Here is a 20,194-nt window from a genome sequence, read left to right on the forward strand (position 1 = left end):
AAATAAAAGGGACAAATAAACAAAAATAAAATAGAAACATGCCAGGGGTCACGAGTAAAAATTCACACTGAAATGGGAACACAATCTCAAGGTTTTGATAGCTTTGTTTTTAGCTGCAGATATTGAAATTTAATGCAGTTGCAGTTCTTTCATAAAAACATTGGGGAAAACAGTTTTTTCCTTGGCAAACTTAAATTTGTGAATATAAATAAAGAAAGATACTGAGATTAATTAGAGATTAGATTTTTCAACTGAGCTGTCACGCTTAACAAAGCTAAAAAGTGTATTTTGCCAAGTAACGTCAAATTTACAGAAGATATCCAAGATAAATCTGCAGAAATCTTGCCACAGTTTACGCCGGGTACGTGTACATTTCCAGAACCAAAACAGATGAATAACAGTCTCAGTGTGGGAGTCACAGAAGAAAAAATAAATCGATTTAATTTTAACAAAGGATCTGACAGGGAGGGATAACATCGATTAATAGCTTTGAATGAAACTTCTGTCACCTACTGACTGACGTAGACACCACGACGTGCGTGCGTGCGCGCACACCAGGCGGGAAGCACTTGTAACAAGATGCATTCCGTGCGCGCTCCCGTTAGTGTGTACACACACTAGCTGCCGTAGAAATGGGTGAAAAGTGACTGTTCCCTCTTTTTCAGAGTTATATTCATTGCAGCATTGACGAGCCCGCTTTATATGCAGGTGGGCGGTGGCGACATTTCAATTTTTGTATTTGTGCGTATTCGTCGTTTGCTGGCAAAAACGGCAGCTAGCTAGTAGCTACCCCGCGTAGGAGGCGCCTGCCTGCCTGCGGCTCGTTTCCGCTAACATCAGCAGCAGGCCGTTTTGTAATCGAAGTCATAAATGCTGCTCGGCTGAGAACTAATCCACAGCGGCGGCGTTCTTTGTCCTAAATTTTGGGATACTTTTAGGGGCCAAAAAACATCAAGATCAAAGCGAGGTGAGATAGTTCACGGCGGGGGAAGGAACGAGCGACAGCTGGACTGTCAGCAATGGAAGCCGAGTTTCGGGAAATCGATGACAACAGGATTTGGAGCGCCATTTACCAGGTGGGTAAAAAGGAGTTTTTCGGTCTCAAAATGTCACTTATAGGACGAATTATGATGGATGTGTAGGAAGTGATGTCCCTATTAGGTTTCGTGTGCTTCAGGGTGTTCGGGAAGTCACTATGCACTTATATTTTACATAATTATGTACCTCGTTTTTTATATCTTGTCGAAGTTAACCACGGGTTCTCTTTTGGCGAATAATCCACTTTTGAGTCGTTCCACTATTTTATCGCATTTTAAAATATTTATTTTTCCTAGACTGAGTACCACCAGTACAAGTACTCAGAAACCGATTACCTACTTGACAGACCAATTACGTCTTGCAATTGCGATGAAGGTGTTTTATTTGAATTGAATATTGTTGAAAAACGCCAACTTTGCTTGAATATTGAACACGTTTCAATACAAATGTAAATGTGCCGCCAGTCTCAACAGCAGGGGGCACTGTGTTAGAGACGAAGAACAACATAGTCTAATGGATATAAACAAGTAGGAATACGGATGCCGTGTTACTTCTGCGTGTTAACTACAAAATAAAGTGAGTAAAAATAAATACAAGACTGCGACTTGAGGATACATAAGTTATAAAATAAAACTATGGCAAGGTAACCGTAGTGATACTTAATCACACAAGGGATTATGGAAAAAAAGAATCATGATAATATAAAATTATATATATTATAAGATTGATATTGAAATCACGATTTATGAACATGGTTATACATTGCTTTCAAAACTTGGTATTATTCAACAACAATTACTGAACTTTAAATATAACTTAAAAGAACAATCAGAAAATAAATGAGTAACAGGTACAATAATAATACATTAAAATAAAGGCAATGAAAAAACAGTAAATAAAAAACAAACACCTGCTGTTTGCACCTTAGCCTCTTAGGGGCAGTGTGGTGGACACATGGACACACACTTACATTAAGATTTAAAAGAGTTGTAGAAAGTCGCAATTGAACTTCATTAATATAATTCGTTTTTTGCTCCAGATTGGGAAGAACACTTGCCTGTGAGTATTGTTATATTACCTGGCTGTATGTGTTACTACAGCCTCCGTGTCCGAATATTTGTTATTTGAAGGTAAATCCCACCCGTTACTTTTAATGCAATCTTTTTCAGCCCATCAAAAGTTTTCAATTGACTGCTAGCATTAAGATGAAAATGTTTATAAAATGAACTACAGTATGTCTTGTATTTAAATATACAACCTGCATGGGTTTTCTCCGGGTACTCCGGTTTCCTTCCACATCCCAAAAACATGCATGTTAGGTTGATTGAAGACTCTAAAATTGCTTCTAGGTGTGAATGGTTGTTTGTTTATATGTGCCCTGCGATTGGCTGGCGACCAGTTAAGGGTTTACCCTGCCTCTCGCCCGAAGATAGCTGGGATAGACTCCAGCATGCCTGCGACCATAGTGAGGATAAGCGGTACAGAAAATGGATGGATGGGTTTAGTTTTACAGTAAACTCCAACTGGGGTGTCATTAAACAGCTTAAAAGTCCTGTATTTTGGCTAATTAGACCTCCATAGAGTGACTCTCTAACATGAACTTAGTATAACGGTGTCAATTTCATTTAAAAAAACACCTTGGTTTTTCCAGAAAAGGCCCCACTGACAGCTACTTCTGTTTGACCCAGTTTTGTATCCGCTTTCATCCATATTTGGCTAAGACCACCCCCTTTCCTCTGATTGCTTGCCTCCGTGTAGAAAACCCTTGTGAGAGCACATGTTTGTTATGTTGACAGCACTGGCTCGGGAGTGCAAAGGGAAGGCGGAGTTAAGACATTGATAAGCTCAAGAAATTCGAAAGACCTGATTTCAGCTCTCTCGGCAGAAAAGCATCTAGATCTTAGGAATGCGTGGACGATTTTAATTCATATTTTACGTTTACTGAGGCACCATAGAGACCGTATCCATCCATTTTATCTACTGCTTTATCCTCACAAGGGTCGCGGGCGTGCTGGAGCCTATCCCAGCTATCTTCGGGCGAGAGGCAGGGTACACCCTGAAGTGGTCGCCAGCGAATTGCAGGGCACATATGAACAAACAACCATTCACACTCACATTCACACCTAAGGGCAATTTAGGCAGGCACAGGGAGAACACGTAAACTCCACACAGGCGGGGTCGGGATTTGAACCCTGGTCCTCAGAACTGTGAGGCAGATGTGCTATTTGAACCCTGGTCCTCAGAACTGTGAGGCAGATGTGCTAACCAGTCGAGCACCGTGCCAATATTACATCCCAAATACGAGAAAAAGTTGGTTTGGCAAAATATGTCCTCTTTAAAGCCTGCTCAGGGAGGGCAGAATAACATACATCACACGCTTTCTTCAAGCAACACAGGCAGGTGCTTTCCCAACGCAGGAACTTGCATACACACACCACACCATTGGGCACATCATTTTTTTATTCGATTGTTTGAGAAGTCAAAATCAAAGTCACGATTAACATTTGATTAATTGTGTGGCGGGAGCTCGGTTGCCTTAACTGGAGCGGAGCCTTTCGGAGCAGGTGATGGGGCTTACAAACCTCGTTGCTTGCCGGGTGGCGGCGGCCTGAGCGAAGGAATTCGTCCATTTTGCTAAGCATAATTTGCAATCGCCTAAAAGATTTGTCACCCATGTTCTTAAAGTATCCATGCGTAGTATCGGAGCATTCTTACTCGTACCGAGTAATGTACATCTGTACACTATTGGCATGTATGATCCACACCTCATGATACTGTCAAAGTGTTGTGTTAAAATGCTGTATGTATCTATGGCATAAAATGTAGATAAAAGTGACTAAAAGCATCTTAGAGAGACCATTGTGACCAGCATGTCAAGGTCAAGGTTCCCTTGTCTTCCAGGAGATTCGTCAGCAGTCGTGTGAACTGCCCTGCAAGTTGGCCAAACTACCAGAAAACAAGAGTCGCAACCGCTATCGGGATGTTAGCCCATGTAAGTAGCCTCCCAGTAGTGCCAAGGCCAATTGAATTGTGTTTGCCAAACTTTTATTGAGCCAAGGCACATACTTCTCACAAAACGTTAGGGTTATTGGGTTTTCTGGTGAAATTTCAGGATGAACCCAAAATGCACAAAAATATTTAACAATGAAATTAATTTGACCTTCTTTTCACAGTAATGTCCAACTATTCAACGCAATAGTTGAACACAAAGATACTATTTTGTTGTATGAATGGCAACAGGTGGATAGACAGGTTAATTGTACTTTCTGGAACCTAGTGGAAGAGCATTTATTTGTTCTGCATGTCACAGGCATATCTGGATGAATAATTATAGATTATTTGTAGTAAATAAATACTGCGATCTTTTCAGACCAATTAAGTGAGTCAGAAAAAATACATGCAAATTCATCGAGAGAAGCTTCAACACGCAACAAGACAATGACCCAAAACACACTGCCAACACAACAATGGACTTCATCAGGGGGAAAAAGTTAAGGTCTTAGACTGGTCAAGTCAATCACCGGACCCAATAGAGCTTGCATTTTACCTCCTGAAGAGGAGACTGAAGGTTGAAACCCCCAGTAACAAACAACAACTGAAAGAGGCTGCAGTAAAGGCCTGGAAAAGCATTTCAGATGAAGAATGCAACAGTCTGGTGAAGTCAATGCATCGCAGGCTTGATGCAGTTATTGCTAGTAAGGGTTATGCCACTAAATACACATCACTTTAAGTTAATTTAATAATGTCTGTTCCAATACTTTTGCTCACTTGAAAAGTGGGTGGCTTCAAACAAAAGGTGTTCTGTCCTGAGTTGTTGAACACATCAAGATGTGAATACCATGAAATGAAATCTGGAATTCTGGAATTTTGTCTCTATCTGAAACCCAAATGTATTCAGTATAAAAAAACAAAATAATTGACCTTGGCGTTCTTTTACTTTTGTAGGGGACTATATTTAGTCACATTGCAGTGCATACTTGCTCTGAATGTCCATTATTAATTAGTATTTGCCATCTACTGAAGTTGTTACAGTAATGCGTTATATGATATATATGTTATATGATAAAATAAAAGCTTTGTATATTACTACATTGGACATGAATGCCATTGTAAGTTTTATGTTGAAGTTGGCACCGGAGTGCAGTGCCGGAGCGTTATGAATCTTTAACCATGCGCTCCCCCCCCCGGTGGCTGGGTGACTAGGTTGCGGGCATTGCTGCAAATGAAGTACTTTTCATATGTAGCAATGCCCGCATTTTAAATTTAAAAAATCGCCACCGATCAGGTTCATATCAATCGTGGCAGCCAAAATTGCGATCATTATTAAAATTTTATTAATTGTCAAGCCCTGGGTTTATCAGTCTTTTTCTCCCCAGTTGACCACAGTAGAATATGCCTGCAACAGAGTGCCAATGACTACATTAATGCCAGCCTAATAACAATTGAAGAGGCGCAGAGGAACTATATCCTTACTCAGGTAAGCATCTTTCTGGAATAATCCTGCATCTTTATGCTATTAACTGTTTGTATATAATGGAAGAAGACAAATGTACTTACTAGATGTAAGTAATTCAACCCCTCTTTGATTTTTAAAAAATTGAGCATTAGTGTCTTTGCAAAGACCGAGTTTTGCTACCATCCTTTATAGCTGTATCAATAATCCAAAAATAAGATTCGATTTTTACTTTATTTCTGACCCATGGTTCCATACAAGGTTAGATTATTTTTTTTGTATACGTTAATATAGTAATGCAATATTTTAATGAATAAATTAATATAATGTACTGTTACTATAAATTAAACATGAATATGTTATTTATGGCGGCACGGTGAACGACTGGTTAGCACATCCGCTCCACAGTTCTGAGGACCTGGTTTCATATCCTGGCCCCGCATGTGTGGAGTTTGCATGTTCTTCCTTTCCCTGCGTGGGTTTTCTCCTGGTACTCCGGTTTCCTCCCACATCCGAAAAACATGCATGGTAATTTGATTGAAGACTCTAAATTGCCCGTAGGTGTGAATGTGAGTATGAATGTTTGTTTATGTGTGCCTTGCGATTGGCTGGCGACCAGTTCCGGGCGAGAGGCGAGGTACACCCTAAGATAGCTGGGAGAGGCTCTAGCACACCTAGTGAGAATAAGCGGTAAAGAAAATGGATAGATGGATGGATGGATATGTTACTTATATTTATAATATGATATTTATACCTCTATCTCTATATATATACACACACACACAACCACACACAATTTGTTTATACATTTGTTAAAGGAGACTGACTGTTTTATTTTGTGCCCGACGTAAATATAATTCACGATGGTGTCTTTGAAAGTGCATTAACACGTTGGACGTGATTTGGCAAATAAAAATATATTTTTTTGAAGCACTTATGGCAAATAGTCTGGGTCTTGGCGTCTACACAATTTTCATCTGTTCTCAAGCGGCTATCCCAAATGCTCCCATAATGCTGACATAAATGAGCCTGGAAGGTCTTTAATTTCAGGGTTTTTTGTAGTACTATCCAAATCCACCTTATATCGCCTTAGCATTTGCGCTAGCCACAGTTTTGCTCACTCCGGTCAAATGACCATGACTTGCAGTTGGAGGAGGCTTGCTGAAGAAATTTCTTCATTCTAGGCTTACGTTTTTTAAAATATCCTTAATATGATGATGATGATAGTGATAATAATAATAAGAATAATGAATTTAAAGTTTGATAACGCTGTGACCTCATATGGCTGTATTTGGATTGGAGGCACAAACTTTACGAGTTGGACCCCGGGGGCATGTTGTGGTTCTGGCATTTCAAACGCGACAAAGATTTCTTAAAGCAGTGGTTGTCAAACATTTTATACCATGTACCACCTAAAATTAAAGTACAGTAATGTAATAGGGCCAAGTGTTAATCAAAAACAAAAAATAGGCTTTATTCCTGAAAAGTATATGATTGTTGTGAACATTACCACTGTGCTTAATTATAGGAAAATACAATATACTACTTAAAAGATTAAATTAAAAATGTATTTCACATGAAAGTTGAATGAAAACTGTACTTTAATATATATATATTGTAAACAGACTAAATGTAAATGTACTCAACAGTTAAATACAACTGAACTGTACTTCTAAAAATGTACTGCACTGAAAAGTAAAACAAATGTACATAAAAAATATTAAAACAGGTTTTATGCATAGCTACATGCTTCATTCTGTTTATTTAATTTGAATGTTTTAAATGTTGTGAATTTTATTTAATTCAGTGATTCGTTCGCATACTACTAGCCAACAAGTGGTACTTGTACCACACTTTGAAAATTATTTATATACTTATTTCAATACAGCCCTACCATCCGTGAATTGGACTCACAGCTAACTCTGTCAAATAGATAAGTGTTACAGAAAATGGGTGGATGGATTTGTTTTTCATTCTAATACTATTGCGATTAATTATAAAGCCTCTCTTTAATTAGGTTTTTAGTTGAGTCCCACCAAACTTTTTACACAAACCCAGTTCCAAAAGTTCCCCTAATTTGATTATTTTGTTACGAGTTTGGAACATGTTTGCATGATGAGACATAACACCACATTTTTTTTAGAGTGTATGCAGGAACTCTTTGAAGATGTTGAAGGGGGTGCTTCAAAAGTTTGGGAAAGGCTGTGCTAACACTGTCACTCTTGTTTTAGGGACCTTTACCCAACACATGTGGCCACTTCTGGGAGATGGTGTGGGAGCAGCAGAGTTACGGTGTGGTGATGCTGAACAGAGTGATTGAGAAAGGATCTGTAAGCAGCAGGTTCCATTACTTATGTTCCTTCCTCACTACCGATTTTTTTCCCAAAAGTCATTTGACTCATGGTCGATCGTAGGTCAAGTGTGCACAGTATTGGCCACACAGAGAAGAGAGGGATGCTGTCTTTGAGGATACCAACTTCAAGCTCACCTTTGTTTCCGAAGACATCAAATCCTATTACACGGTCCGTCATCTCGAGCTGGAAAATCTTTCTGTAAGTTCTGCGCGACCAGATGTTATTGAAAGTGGGATGTTTGTCCATTTAGTTTTATTTATTTATTTTACAAACTCTCTCTGGGTTTATGTGACATTTCCCCTCTGCAGACACTAGAGACACGTGAAATTTTACATTTTCACTACACCACCTGGCCTGACTTTGGTGTCCCAGAGTCTCCAGCTTCCTTCCTTAATTTCTTGTTCAAAGTGCGGGAGTCGGGTTGTATGAATTCCAACCAGGGGCCAGTGGTGGTGCACTGCAGTGCTGGCATCGGACGCTCTGGAACCTTTTGCCTGGTGGACACCTGCCTTTTACTGGTTTGTACAGAGATAATACAAATCCAGACATTAGTGTTTTAACTGAACAATGCAAAACTTTCATTCAATTTGAAAGAAGTACAGTGGTGCATTAAGATATGAATGACCCGACTGAGCAGTTATTCGAGATAAAAGCCATCTTTTGGTCAATATTTTCTTGCCTTGACTTGCAAGGGAAAATTTGAGATCAGACTGCTGTAAGGTGGCAGCAAAGTCAACTCACTTCAGGATGAGAAGCAGTTTGTCAGCTAGTCAAGAATTCTTAAAAAAAAAAAAAAAAAGTCTTCAATCTGTTTAATGGCACTCCCAGTTAAACTTTGCTGTTAAACTAAGCATAAAACAAAGAGAATTACATGTTGTGTTTTTAAAACAACAAAACAACTTGGCCTTTGTAACGCCCCCGTTAGATTAATGCTAACACATCATAGAAAATGCCGTAGACGGAGTTATGATTAGCATCTATAGTTGCGGTGTTTTAACCCTTTAAGTGACAGTTATTTAAAAACAAACAGTTGAGCAACACATGTAGACAGGCAATATTCACAGGCGTAAGTTCTTTATCTTCTGTGAAAAACGACCATTATTGTGCCTTACTGAGTCGCTGAGCGTAGTGGTGACTCTTCTTCATTTGTCCGTAGAACTGTATTACACTGCCCCCCAGTGGCCAACGTGGTACACCAGAAGCAGCAGCACAAAGTATTGACTTGAAGCATGAAATTGTGATTCACATACTAATTAATTATTTACATTCTACTTGATTGTTATTACTCTGTTTTTATAACGTACAATATTATAGAGTGCCATTTTCCTTAATAAAAAACACTGCAAGAATGTTGGCTTTTTTGGCAAGACAAAATGGCACTTCCATTCATTAAAAGGGGAAAGTTGATTTGACGTGTTCTGAGTTACAAGTGTAGTCACAGACAAATTAAACTTTTTTGTCAAGGAACTACTGTAATATGAATTATTTCTCTTCTATTAGTAGTTACTTAGGCATTCATAATTAAGTAACAGAATGTCTGGAAAATTCTGAGTTTTTTCCCCGTAGATGTCTATCCGCAAGGACCCGTCGTCAGTGCGTATCCGTGATGTTCTACTGGAGATGCGACGTCATCGCATGGGTTTGATTCAGACTGCAGATCAACTTCGCTTCTCCTACCTTGCAGTTATTGAAGGTGCTAAATACCTTCAGGGAGATTTGTCATTGCAGGCAAGTGCTTTTCCAGCGTTTTGGAGTAACATCCAGGCATCTTCATTTGATAAGTATTGTAAATATTCACTTGTATTTTGTGTCTATTACTAGGAATCATGGAGGGAGTTCTCGAATGGGGAAGATGATCCCCCTGAATTCACCCCTCCGCCTCCCCTCCCCCCTCCAAGAGACCCTCTAAATGGCAAAGTTGAGCCAATGTGTTTTCCCAAGAATGACGAGATTGTCCAGCCAGTTGAAATCCACAGTCTGGGGTAATCATTCTGCTTGAATCTAAGTGATTGATAATATGAATTGTTCCGGGGAGACTTGACAACGCCAGATAGAAACGATAAACATAACATTTCTATCAAGCCAAACTAAATATTTAGTATATCAGTTGCTTAGAAATGCCCAAAACAACTCACTATCCAACGTAATTGATTCTGTAAACAGGAAGCGGGTAGGATCACGAGTTCTAACGTGACTCATGAGGAAAGTTTTAGGAGTTTTTAGTTCTTTTTTTAAGGAACTTAACAAAATGCCTGCAGACCTGCTCATAGGTCTATGATCCAATGATGCCAGTAACGCGTTACTTAGTGACGCTAATAATATGTCTACTTCATTCAGTAACAAGTAAGCTGTGTTACTATTTCCAAACTGATAAGATAAAAGTTATTTATCCTAGTCACTGTGCGTTACTACTGTGGCGAGGATGAGTCTCCTAAGAAGAGTCGAGGCACTTCAGAATACTTTGAGCATCGACAGAGAGTCACTTTCGAAATTCACCCCCACAGTAAGTTAAGTCAAGTTTATTTGTATAGACCTTAATCACAAAAGAGGCTCTCAAAGGGCTTCACAGGCCCAGTTGGCAAAGATAGACAACATCCCCTAATCTAACCCCCCCTCCCCCAATCGGGAAAGGCAAAAATCAAAACTCCATTTGTGGAAAAAAGAAACCTTGAGAAGGGACCGCAGATGGGGTGGGGGGAGGGGATTCCGCCGTTTAGTTACACAATGGAAATGAGCGGAAGGTGACAACCTCAAACACACCCTGCAGTCTCAGAGTTAAACGAAAATAAAATAAACAAGCACCACAAATACAACCTGACAAGACAGGTAAATTACACACACATTCTTATACTACGGGGCAAAAAACAACAACAGTAACAATGTCATTTTTTGTGTACCAAAGAATATCTGTAAGTTGGCTCATGTGTTATTGTCTCCACCTTTATTTTGTGTACTGATGTAGGCACAGTATCTTGGATAATGTGCCTTAGGCAGCTGCTGAATGTCACTAATAAAGTAACTTTAATCTAATTTATTTACTTTTAAAATCAAGTTTTAAAGGGGAAATAAATATGGCTGTCTTTTTTGTCACCCTGACATGCCATTTTTATTTTAACGCTTCTAAAAATATCTGGTAGAAGAGATCAGCTCTGCTACCAATTATTATGTAATGCAGAGGGTCAAAATAACTATAAAAATCAAACATTGTCGTTCTCAAGTGGCCACTAAAAATATAGAAACTCATCTAATCCTCTGCTGTCCCCATGCAGGTCCTCTCAAGACTCACAGCTGCGAAGAAGAACCGTGGTTGCCCCCCAGCCGCCTCCTGATGACAGCACTCAGCCCGATGATCACGTGGGAGTCCAAGGTCTGACTTCCAAATCTGAAACCAAAGCCCAGCTACAGCACGACACGGAGCAGCGTCAAGTGGCGGACGCCATTCAGCAGTTAGTGGAAACCTCTGCGGAGCCTGACAATTGGTCTCCCTTCCTCCCCAATGTGTGCCTGTGCACGGCGCTGGTGCTCAGCGCTTACGTCTGCTATCGAGTCTTTTACCACTGATGTCTGCTCTCCTTCCCCTCCTTCTTTCCCTCCACTAACTATCCGGGCCAAATGTTGTTTTAGTCTTGAAAGCTCAGGGCCTTTTCAAGGTATCACGTCCCCGAGTCGTACGTCAACTTAAACAAACAAAGCATCGCTTTTCCTACAAAGTGTTTTAGAAATCGCGAGATAAGAGGCTATATTTATGGGACCATGCACATATTTCTTACAGCATGGTGCTTGTGAATATGCAGAGTGAGTTTGAAAGCTTCTCGATCATAATAAAATGAAATGAAAAAAATTATGCCAATACAGATGATAACAGACAGGTGTCTTCTCCCACCATTTATACAGCTACAATGCAGTGAAAAGGTATTGGCACCCTTCTCAACTTCTTATGTTTTTGCGTATTTTCCCCACCTTAATGTTTAAGATCATCAAACAAATGTAAATATGAGATCAATTTAACCCAAGTGAACTTAAAATGTTGTTTTTAAATGGTGATTTAATTTATTATGGGAAAAAGATTGCAATTCTTTAGTAGTTGTCCTGAGTTCCATTGAGGCCTGTTCGCTGGAATCCTAAAGCTTTAGAAATGGCTTTGTAACACTTTCCAGACTGATATATGTCAATTACTTAATTTCCCGACTGTTCTGGAATTTCTTTGGATCATGTTATTTTGCTGCAGCTTTTTTTTAGATCTTTTGTCTGACTTGATTTTGTCAGGACAGATTCAGTGATTTCTTGACTGAACAGGTCTGGAGGTAATCAGGCTCAGGTGTGATCGGTGAAAATGAACCGAAAATTGTGATTAGCCACGATTCATTCATGATTTAACAAGGGGGGGTAATTACAGGGCTAGGTAACTTTGAATAGTTATTTTTCCTAAATAAATGAAATTACCATTTAAAAACAGCATTTTAAGTTCACTTGGGTAATACTTGTCTGATATTTACTTTTGTTTGATGATATTAAACAAAGTGGAGAAACTGCATAAATACAAGAATTTGAGAAGGGGGCCAATACTTTTTCACGGCACTGTATTTCTCTCTCTCTCTCTCTCTCTCTATACATATGTACATATATGTATCTTGGAACAACAAATAATGCAATATTTGAGCGACAAAATTCATACAGCAACTATTGTAGAAAATAATGATCTTTTCATGACTGAGTAATAACTCTCCACTGACCACTCCACTTTGTGATGCGGAGAGATGCTTCAAACTAGGGCTGCAGCTCGGAGTTATTTTAATAATAGATTAATCTGTAAAAAAAAAAAAATTCGATTAATCGGATTAAAAAAAAAAAAAAAAACATTTTTGAAATTTCCATCACTTTACTCAAAAATAGGAAATTATTTCAAATTGATAGTGTAGAAAATGTACGAACAAACTGATTGGTTTTCTGTTACTGGTTTTGTCCGTAACATCAGAAAACGGACAAAATGTTGATCATTTTCCAAATTTAAAACCAAAGGTTTGATTTTGATTTAACACAAAGATAATCAGTCTTTGGATATGGATTTGGACAATTTTAAGTTAAAAAAAGGTCTCTAAATAATTAATCGATTATGAAAATAGGTCTTGATTAATTTGGTAATCGATTAGTCGTTGATTAATCTTAATTGTTACACCTGTACTTCAAACCTCACGCTGCACGTGCTGTTGTACTAAAAGTAGCCTGCTGGGCAATACATTAGGGTCCTATAAATATAGCCACACTAATCTACAAATGATGAGAAGAAGCTATAACTATAAGACGGAAATTAAAATGATGAGGAAATAAAAATAGTGTTTGACAAAGGTTAACACTTATGGGTGAGTAAAGGGTATCAGCTCTTGATTTGGTCAATGGCTTGACAGAGTTGGCTGTTGTCTGAGGTTAACTGGGTTTGGATGTCATCTGCATAGCAATTATATACAGCCATGGCTGTTTAAATTACGTAGAGATTTTCTCTTGCCTCACCTTATGTATGAAGGAGTATTTATCAGGCGACACTGGAAAAAAAAACTACCGTATTTTCACGACCAAAAGGCGCACTGAAAAGTCTTAAATTTTCTCCAAAATGGACGTGGCGCCTTATAATGCGGCGCGCCTTATGTGTGACTTTGATGAGCGCTCCGCTTGACTGACTGGGAGCATTTCCTGCCGACGCGCTGCTTATATAGAGGAAAGGCGGACGTGACTGAGGATGTGGATGGGAAGGGTGCGCGTGAAGGAGGATGATAAAGGCACGCCCCCAGTAGGTATATAGTGTCGGGGTGTGCATTGTGCAAAACAACATCGGTTTGGCTAAGGACCCCCGAAAATGGCACCTACAAAGAGACACGCTTATGAAGCACAGTTAAAACTGCAAGCTGTCAGTTACGCGGAGGAACATGGGAATCGAGCAGCCGTGAGAGAATTCAAGATCAACAAATCCATGGTTCGCAATTGGAGGAAGCAGGAAAACGAGCTTCGCCAAGTCAAGAAGACGAAGCTGAGTTTCCGCGGAAACAAGGTGAGGTGGCCCGAGTTGGTCTTCCAACTCGGGCAATGGATTAATGATCAGAGAACAGCCGGGAGAAGCGTCTCTACAGTCACCATTCGACTGAGGGCAATAACGCTTGCAGAAGAAATGAAAATCTAACATTTTCAAGGAGGTCCGTCTTGGTGCTTTCGTTTTATGAAACGGCGTCGTCTATCCATCAGGGCAAGGAGCACCGTGGCGCAGCAACTTCCGGCGGATTACAAGGAAAAGCTGGCCATCTTTTGCTCCTACTGCAGTAAAAAGATTGCTGACAAACACATCCAGCCCAGCCACATCACCAACATGGACGAGGTGCCGCTCACTTTCGACATCCCGGTGAACCACACTGTAGAGAAGAAGGGGACCACCACGGTAGCGATACGCACAACGGGGGACGAGAAGTCGGCTTTTACTGTTGTGCCTGGTTGCCATGGTAATGGACATAAACTGCCACCTATGGTGATTTTTAAGAGGAAGATGCTGCCTAAAGAAAAGTTTCCAGCCGAAGTCCTCGTTAAGGGCTGGGTGGACGAGAAGAAAATGAGAGAGTGGCTGAGTGAGGTGTACGTAAAGACACCGGATGTTTTTTTCCACAAGTCACCGTCCCTGTTGATCTGTGACTCCATGCGAGCCCATCTCACAGCTGCTGTGAAAAACCAAGTGCAACTAAGACTGGGAGGCAACACCGGGCAAGTTACACCACCATATTTAAATGGATTGTGGATGCCTGGGCTAAGGTATCTGCTTTGACTGTTGTCCGAGCTTTCGTGAAAGCCGGCATCATTGCTGAACTGCCCCCCGGCAACGAGAATGACTCTGACAATGTTTGTGGATGAGGATTGATCAAATAATAACGTGAGTACATCGTTAAATACTTCAATAAAGTACAACCGAATTCAGTTTTGCTCCCGCTGCCTCTTTAAACACATTGTTTTAGCGTGCATGCATGCTACTGTATGTTTTAAGCTCGCATATGTTTTACTATGCCTGCGCCCAATAATACTGTGCGCCTTATGTATGTGTTAAATACAGAAATAGACCCCGTAATTGAGACTGCGCCTTTTAATACGGTGCGCCCTGTGGTCGTGAAAATACGGTACATGAATAAAGTCGTTTTGGAAAAATATGACTTTATTCTCTCTTCCTTTTAGTGTGGCCCTAATACAGTACTCTTTTGTACTCATGATCAAAACAACTGAGTCCACTGCAACGTCTCAGTGGCAACATCCTCCTTTTGAGGTGACATTGGAAGAGACCTCTGAGGATCTTGAAGGCAGAAACGTGCTTTATAAATGCAGCCCATTTACCACATGGTCAAAACAGCTACAATAGGTCCCATCACAAGTCTTGTCCTTATTTCGTTTTTTTTTTAATTTTTTTTTTTAACATCATTTTTCTTCATCTGCATAAACTGCGCGATCAAAATCAAGTGACACATGCTTGAAAATAAGCCAGACAGGACATAGTTGCGGCCGTACGATGGAGTGAGTGAACGTGGGAAGGAACCGCCACTGTGCCCACTAGATAAGAGCTCAATTCTGGGGTAACTTATCTGTCCTCTCCCCATTAGTGGCCCATGACTGGCTGTTGCAATGTGCAGGTACATCTCAATAAATTAGAATGTAGTAGAAAAGCCAATGTATTTCAGTACTCATACATTTATATAGATTCATTAAACACTTTGGAAAGTACTTTTTAGAGGGCAAATTCCTGCCTAATTTCTACATTAAAAATCATTTTCATGGTTTCTTGATTGTTTGTTACGCAATATTCAAGTTTCAAGAGATAGTGACTTTTGGGTTTTTGTTTGCTGTAATCTATTATCATCAAAATTATACATATATTTTTAAAAATGAAATATTTCACCCTGTGTGTAGTGCATCTCTGAGTTTCACTTTTTGAATTGAACAATCTAACTAAATTAAGGTTTTGACACTATTTATTGAGATGGACCTGTATGTGCAAGTGTGTAGTTATTGAGCCTCCTACTAATGCTTGAGTGACATCATCTTAAGAAATATTAATATACCATTTAAAGACCATGTAAAGTGAATTCCAAGATTTGTTTCTAAATTATACATTTGAAGATAATGGCTGAAAACGTGCAGACTTGTGCTAATTGTGAGAGAAAAAAAACCTCAACAAATAACTAGTCACCTCGATTCAACCTTTGCGGATTACCATGACGTCTTCCAGTCTACACAGGAAAAACAATTTTCGCTGCAATTGTTATTGTATCAGTAAGTAAAAAAAAGACTCAGGCTATTATGCTATTAGGATATTTGCACAGAAACTATTTACAACTAAAATAGTAAAAACAAATTTCATTACGGTGAATAAAGATAAGCAACAAATTTTTCCTCCAGTTTCTGCTCCTCGTCAATGTCCTATTAATGATGTTTAAAAATGTCATCTTAAACTGAAATGTTTTAGGTCAGAATGTGGAGTTCAACACAATGCGGTGCGGATTTATTATAGTGGATTGCATAGTCGAGGCCCATCCCAAAATTTTCTTTATCACTCTTAACAGAAAGCTGTGATGTAGAACTCTTTGTAAACAATATATAATTGTTTGGTAGATTGTTTTTACCAGGTTTAATAAATTAAAGGTCAAGAAAGTGGCCCTTGAATCCTTGGATTTTTCTGTATTCGGCCCTCAGAAGAAAATGTTTGCTCGATGAAGTAGCATCGATTTTTCCGTGTCATATCAGTGGTACTGGTGTTTGATTGAGAGTTGAGCGGGGCATGTTTTCAGCGCATTCAGCGGACCCCGCCAGTGCTTGAGTAGAGACAACAGCATAATTCTTCCCATTAAATCCTCGTTTTATATACTTGGCCAATTTTGTAACCATAAAAACATTTCAGGGTTGCTAGCAACATTTGTCTGTTGTGTGTCAAATTTGTGACATTTTCACTTTACAGGGACTTTAAAGGAAAACTAATGTGAACCATGGTTCTTTATTCCTGCTGCATATTCTCTCAACAATGCAAATATTTCTATTGGAGGGCAAAGTATTAGTTTTATAGTGTAACGTTTGTCAAGTAATTGGCTGGCGACCAGTCCAGGATATACCTCGCCTCTCGCTCAAAGTGAGCTGGGATAAACTCCAGCTCACCTGTGACCCTAATGAGGACAAGAGCTATAAAAAATAAATACATTTGGGGAAAAAATGGATGTATGAGTGTGGCTGGAGTGAAGTCGCTGTCACAGTGGGTGCAGAGAACAAGTAAACAGAGCCAACTATTTGCCAGCAATACAAACACATCCTATTCTGTCGCCTTATCCTTTTGAACAGGGAACCAGGGATTAAGAACAACACCAGCACAGGGAGAGAAAAAATACACTGTAGTAGTAGTAAGACTGCATCGCCCTGAGCTGGAAAAGTTGTCTTGAATGATTATGTTGACTTTTAGCATGCTGCTTTTGTGAATCAACTGGTGTGTTCTAAAGTGACATTAGTAATGCTGCTAGCATTCAACAAAATGAGTCAGACAAATCTATACCCTTTTTAGAATGTATACTTGTCCTATTAATGGATAAACTCTTACTATATATATATATATATATATATATATATATATTTCAAATCAGGTTTTATTGTGCTGACTTTGTTTTGGTTGTGCTTGATCAAGGGATTCAACCTCAGCACCTCAAGTTCTCCAGTTTTCTATGATGAGCTTAAAATGTGTATTTTTTTATTTACATTTGTTTGCCTTTTCAAATAAAGAAATATACTACAGAATGTGTTTCCTTTATGCATGCATTTAATCTTTCATAAAATAAATACTTTTTCGTGAAAAAAATTTGAATGAAAAGGAGCAAAGTAATTTTACTGCCTCTTTTTACAGTACACCTTTTCACATTTAGATGTCCCTTTTAGCATCTCTAAATAAATTTACCATTATCATCTCAATGGTTTCTAGCTTTTATTGTAGACCACTATACAACCATTTCATAATGTATACCTACATGTATTGTTTTACAACAACACTTAACTACGGTATATTTATAATTTATAATGTTCCTGTGGATGAAATACCGAAGCTTGCAGTCATTGTCACCAAAATGTACATGAGCAATGTACAGCCCCAATTCCAATGAAGTTAGGACGTTGTGTTAAACATAAATAAAAACAGAATACAATGATTTGCAAATTATGTTCGACCTATATTTAATTCAATACACCACAAAGACAAGATATTTAATGTTCAAACTGATAAACTTGATTGTTTTTAGCAAATAATCATTAACTTAGAATTTTATGGCTGCAACACATTCCAAATAAGCTGGGACAGGGTCATGTTTACCACTGTTTTACATCACCGTTTCTTTTAGCAACATTCAATAAACGTTTGGGAACTGAGGACACTAATTGTTGAAGCTTTGAAGGTGGAATTATTTCCCATTCTTGCTTGATGTACAGCTTCAGCTGTTCAACAGTCCGGGGTCTCCGTTGTCGTATTTTACGCTTCGTAATGCCCCACACATTTTCAATGGGAGAATGGTCTGGACTGCAGGCAGGCCAGTCTTAGTACCTGCAGTCTTTTACTACAAAGCCACGCTGTTGTAACACGTGCAGGATGTGATTTGGCCACGCCAGGTACATTCAAATGAAAGGGAGCCAAGCCGAGCCTCTGCCCCGCTCTCTTTTCATTTTGGCCCATATCCTCTCTGTAGCAACTCGCTTCTTATTTGATGATTACTCTTATCTTTTTACGGTGTAATAAAAGTGATAGTACAATAATACTGTATGTGCAGCCTCTGAAGCCTACAATTGTGGTTCAGGGTGTCCAAGATCAAAATTCATTGTTTGGGTGTGATCCGCCAACTGTAATGTGTTTTACCGCACAATGTGCGGCAGGTCTAAGACTAACCCTGTCTCACAACGGTCTAAACCCAGTTCACAATCCCTATTACTGAGCAAACAATCCAATGCTGAGTGAATACTGCTTCACAATGATAGTAAGTGCCGACAAGAGCAAAAATATAAGAGTACATTTAGACCATTCCTCTTAAATAATGCGTATGGTCTGGGATGATCTATAGCCTTATTCCTACTTCTGTTTGATAATGTCCCGACTCAAGTTTCGGATGTTTATTGATGTGGGAGCTCGCATTGAACAGAACATCGTATCCGAGTGTAGGACATTGATGGACAGTCATGTCCATTTGTTGCAATTTTCCACACTTTTGCAACCTATTGCTCCATGTTTTATGCTTCATGAACCATCACCCCCTGTATGTGTTTCCAGTGGCGGTCATATGGGGAGGCAAGGGCATGGGCTCACTTTTGGCTGGCTGTGACCTTGCAGCCGGCTCCTGCGTTGGGCCCTGTTGGTGGTTGGGGCCCCCATGTTCTCCGGGTATGGTAGGGGTGGTGGCAGCTATGGGCGTGCTGGGTGGGGGGTGGATCGGGCGTTGGGCGTGGTGGTCGACCCCACACTTCCTCAATATGCCGGCTGAGCAACTCCGAACACCAGTTGACTAACATGCTTGTGATATGGTGTTCATTCACGGAAAATCCCATAGACACGCTATAGGCTTTAATTGCTGTGCTGGAACTCTAATAATAACACAGATTATATTAAGATATCAAATCACAGGTTATTGCAGGTGTTTAGACACTATAAAAGCAACCCACCTCACCAATCATCAGTAGCACTGCCATGCTCATTTCCCACATCCTGTCCTGCCCTGCCGCTTTCTGTCCTCTCTCATCTTGTGCTCATGGTTAGTTGTTGCATGTTCTCACTGGGTGTGTCCCCCCCAACTACAATTAAGAACACAATTTGACTTGTAACATTACTGGTGGTCAGATATCAAGACTGTCTGTCTAACTATTGTTCTGCTGTGGTTCACACCCCTCTGTCTGTCCCCTAAACCCCTTTTCCTGTCTGGCTCCATTTTCAATAAACATCGGAATAATAAGCAGAGGGAGTATTTCAAACTCCCCTGTTGCACAGCAAAACTGTTCCAGCGCAAAAGGCATACAGATCCGCCATGCAGCTGAACAGGGCAGGTTTAAAACAAAACAAAAAACGTAAAGATCATCACGCAAATGCGACGATGAGACAAAGATAACAAAAGTAAACATAAAATGCAGTTTTTAAACAGTAATTTATTTAAAAGGGAAAAAAATATTCAAAGCTACCTGTCCCTGTTTGAAAAAATAATTACCCCTTAAACCTAAAAACTACTTGTGCCACCCTCCGTAGCAACAACTGAAATCAAGCATTTTCTATTACTGTCAATGAGTTTTTGACAGTAATAGAAAATGGGAGAACATGCAAATTCCA

The 20,194-nt window shown here is 39.5% G+C and overlaps 1 protein-coding gene across 1 annotated transcript; it reads left to right on the forward strand.

Annotated features, from left to right (window-relative positions):
* Positions 1–567: 567 nt before the first annotated feature.
* Positions 568–17,640, forward strand: ptpn1 (protein tyrosine phosphatase non-receptor type 1). The gene is made up of 9 exons (XM_061674959.1): positions 568–1,076; positions 3,940–4,030; positions 5,415–5,515; positions 7,723–7,821; positions 7,906–8,043; positions 8,154–8,363; positions 9,412–9,573; positions 9,667–9,827; positions 11,115–17,640. Exons 1-9 carry the CDS (start codon positions 1,020–1,022, stop codon positions 11,404–11,406), a joined length of 1,311 nt encoding a protein of 436 aa, XP_061530943.1. The 5' UTR covers positions 568–1,019; the 3' UTR covers positions 11,407–17,640.
* The last annotated feature ends 2,554 nt before the right edge of the window (positions 17,641–20,194 follow it).

Source organism: Phycodurus eques, chromosome 1, assembly GCF_024500275.1.
Source record: "Phycodurus eques isolate BA_2022a chromosome 1, UOR_Pequ_1.1, whole genome shotgun sequence".
Lineage (NCBI taxonomy): Eukaryota > Metazoa > Chordata > Actinopteri > Syngnathiformes > Syngnathidae > Phycodurus > Phycodurus eques.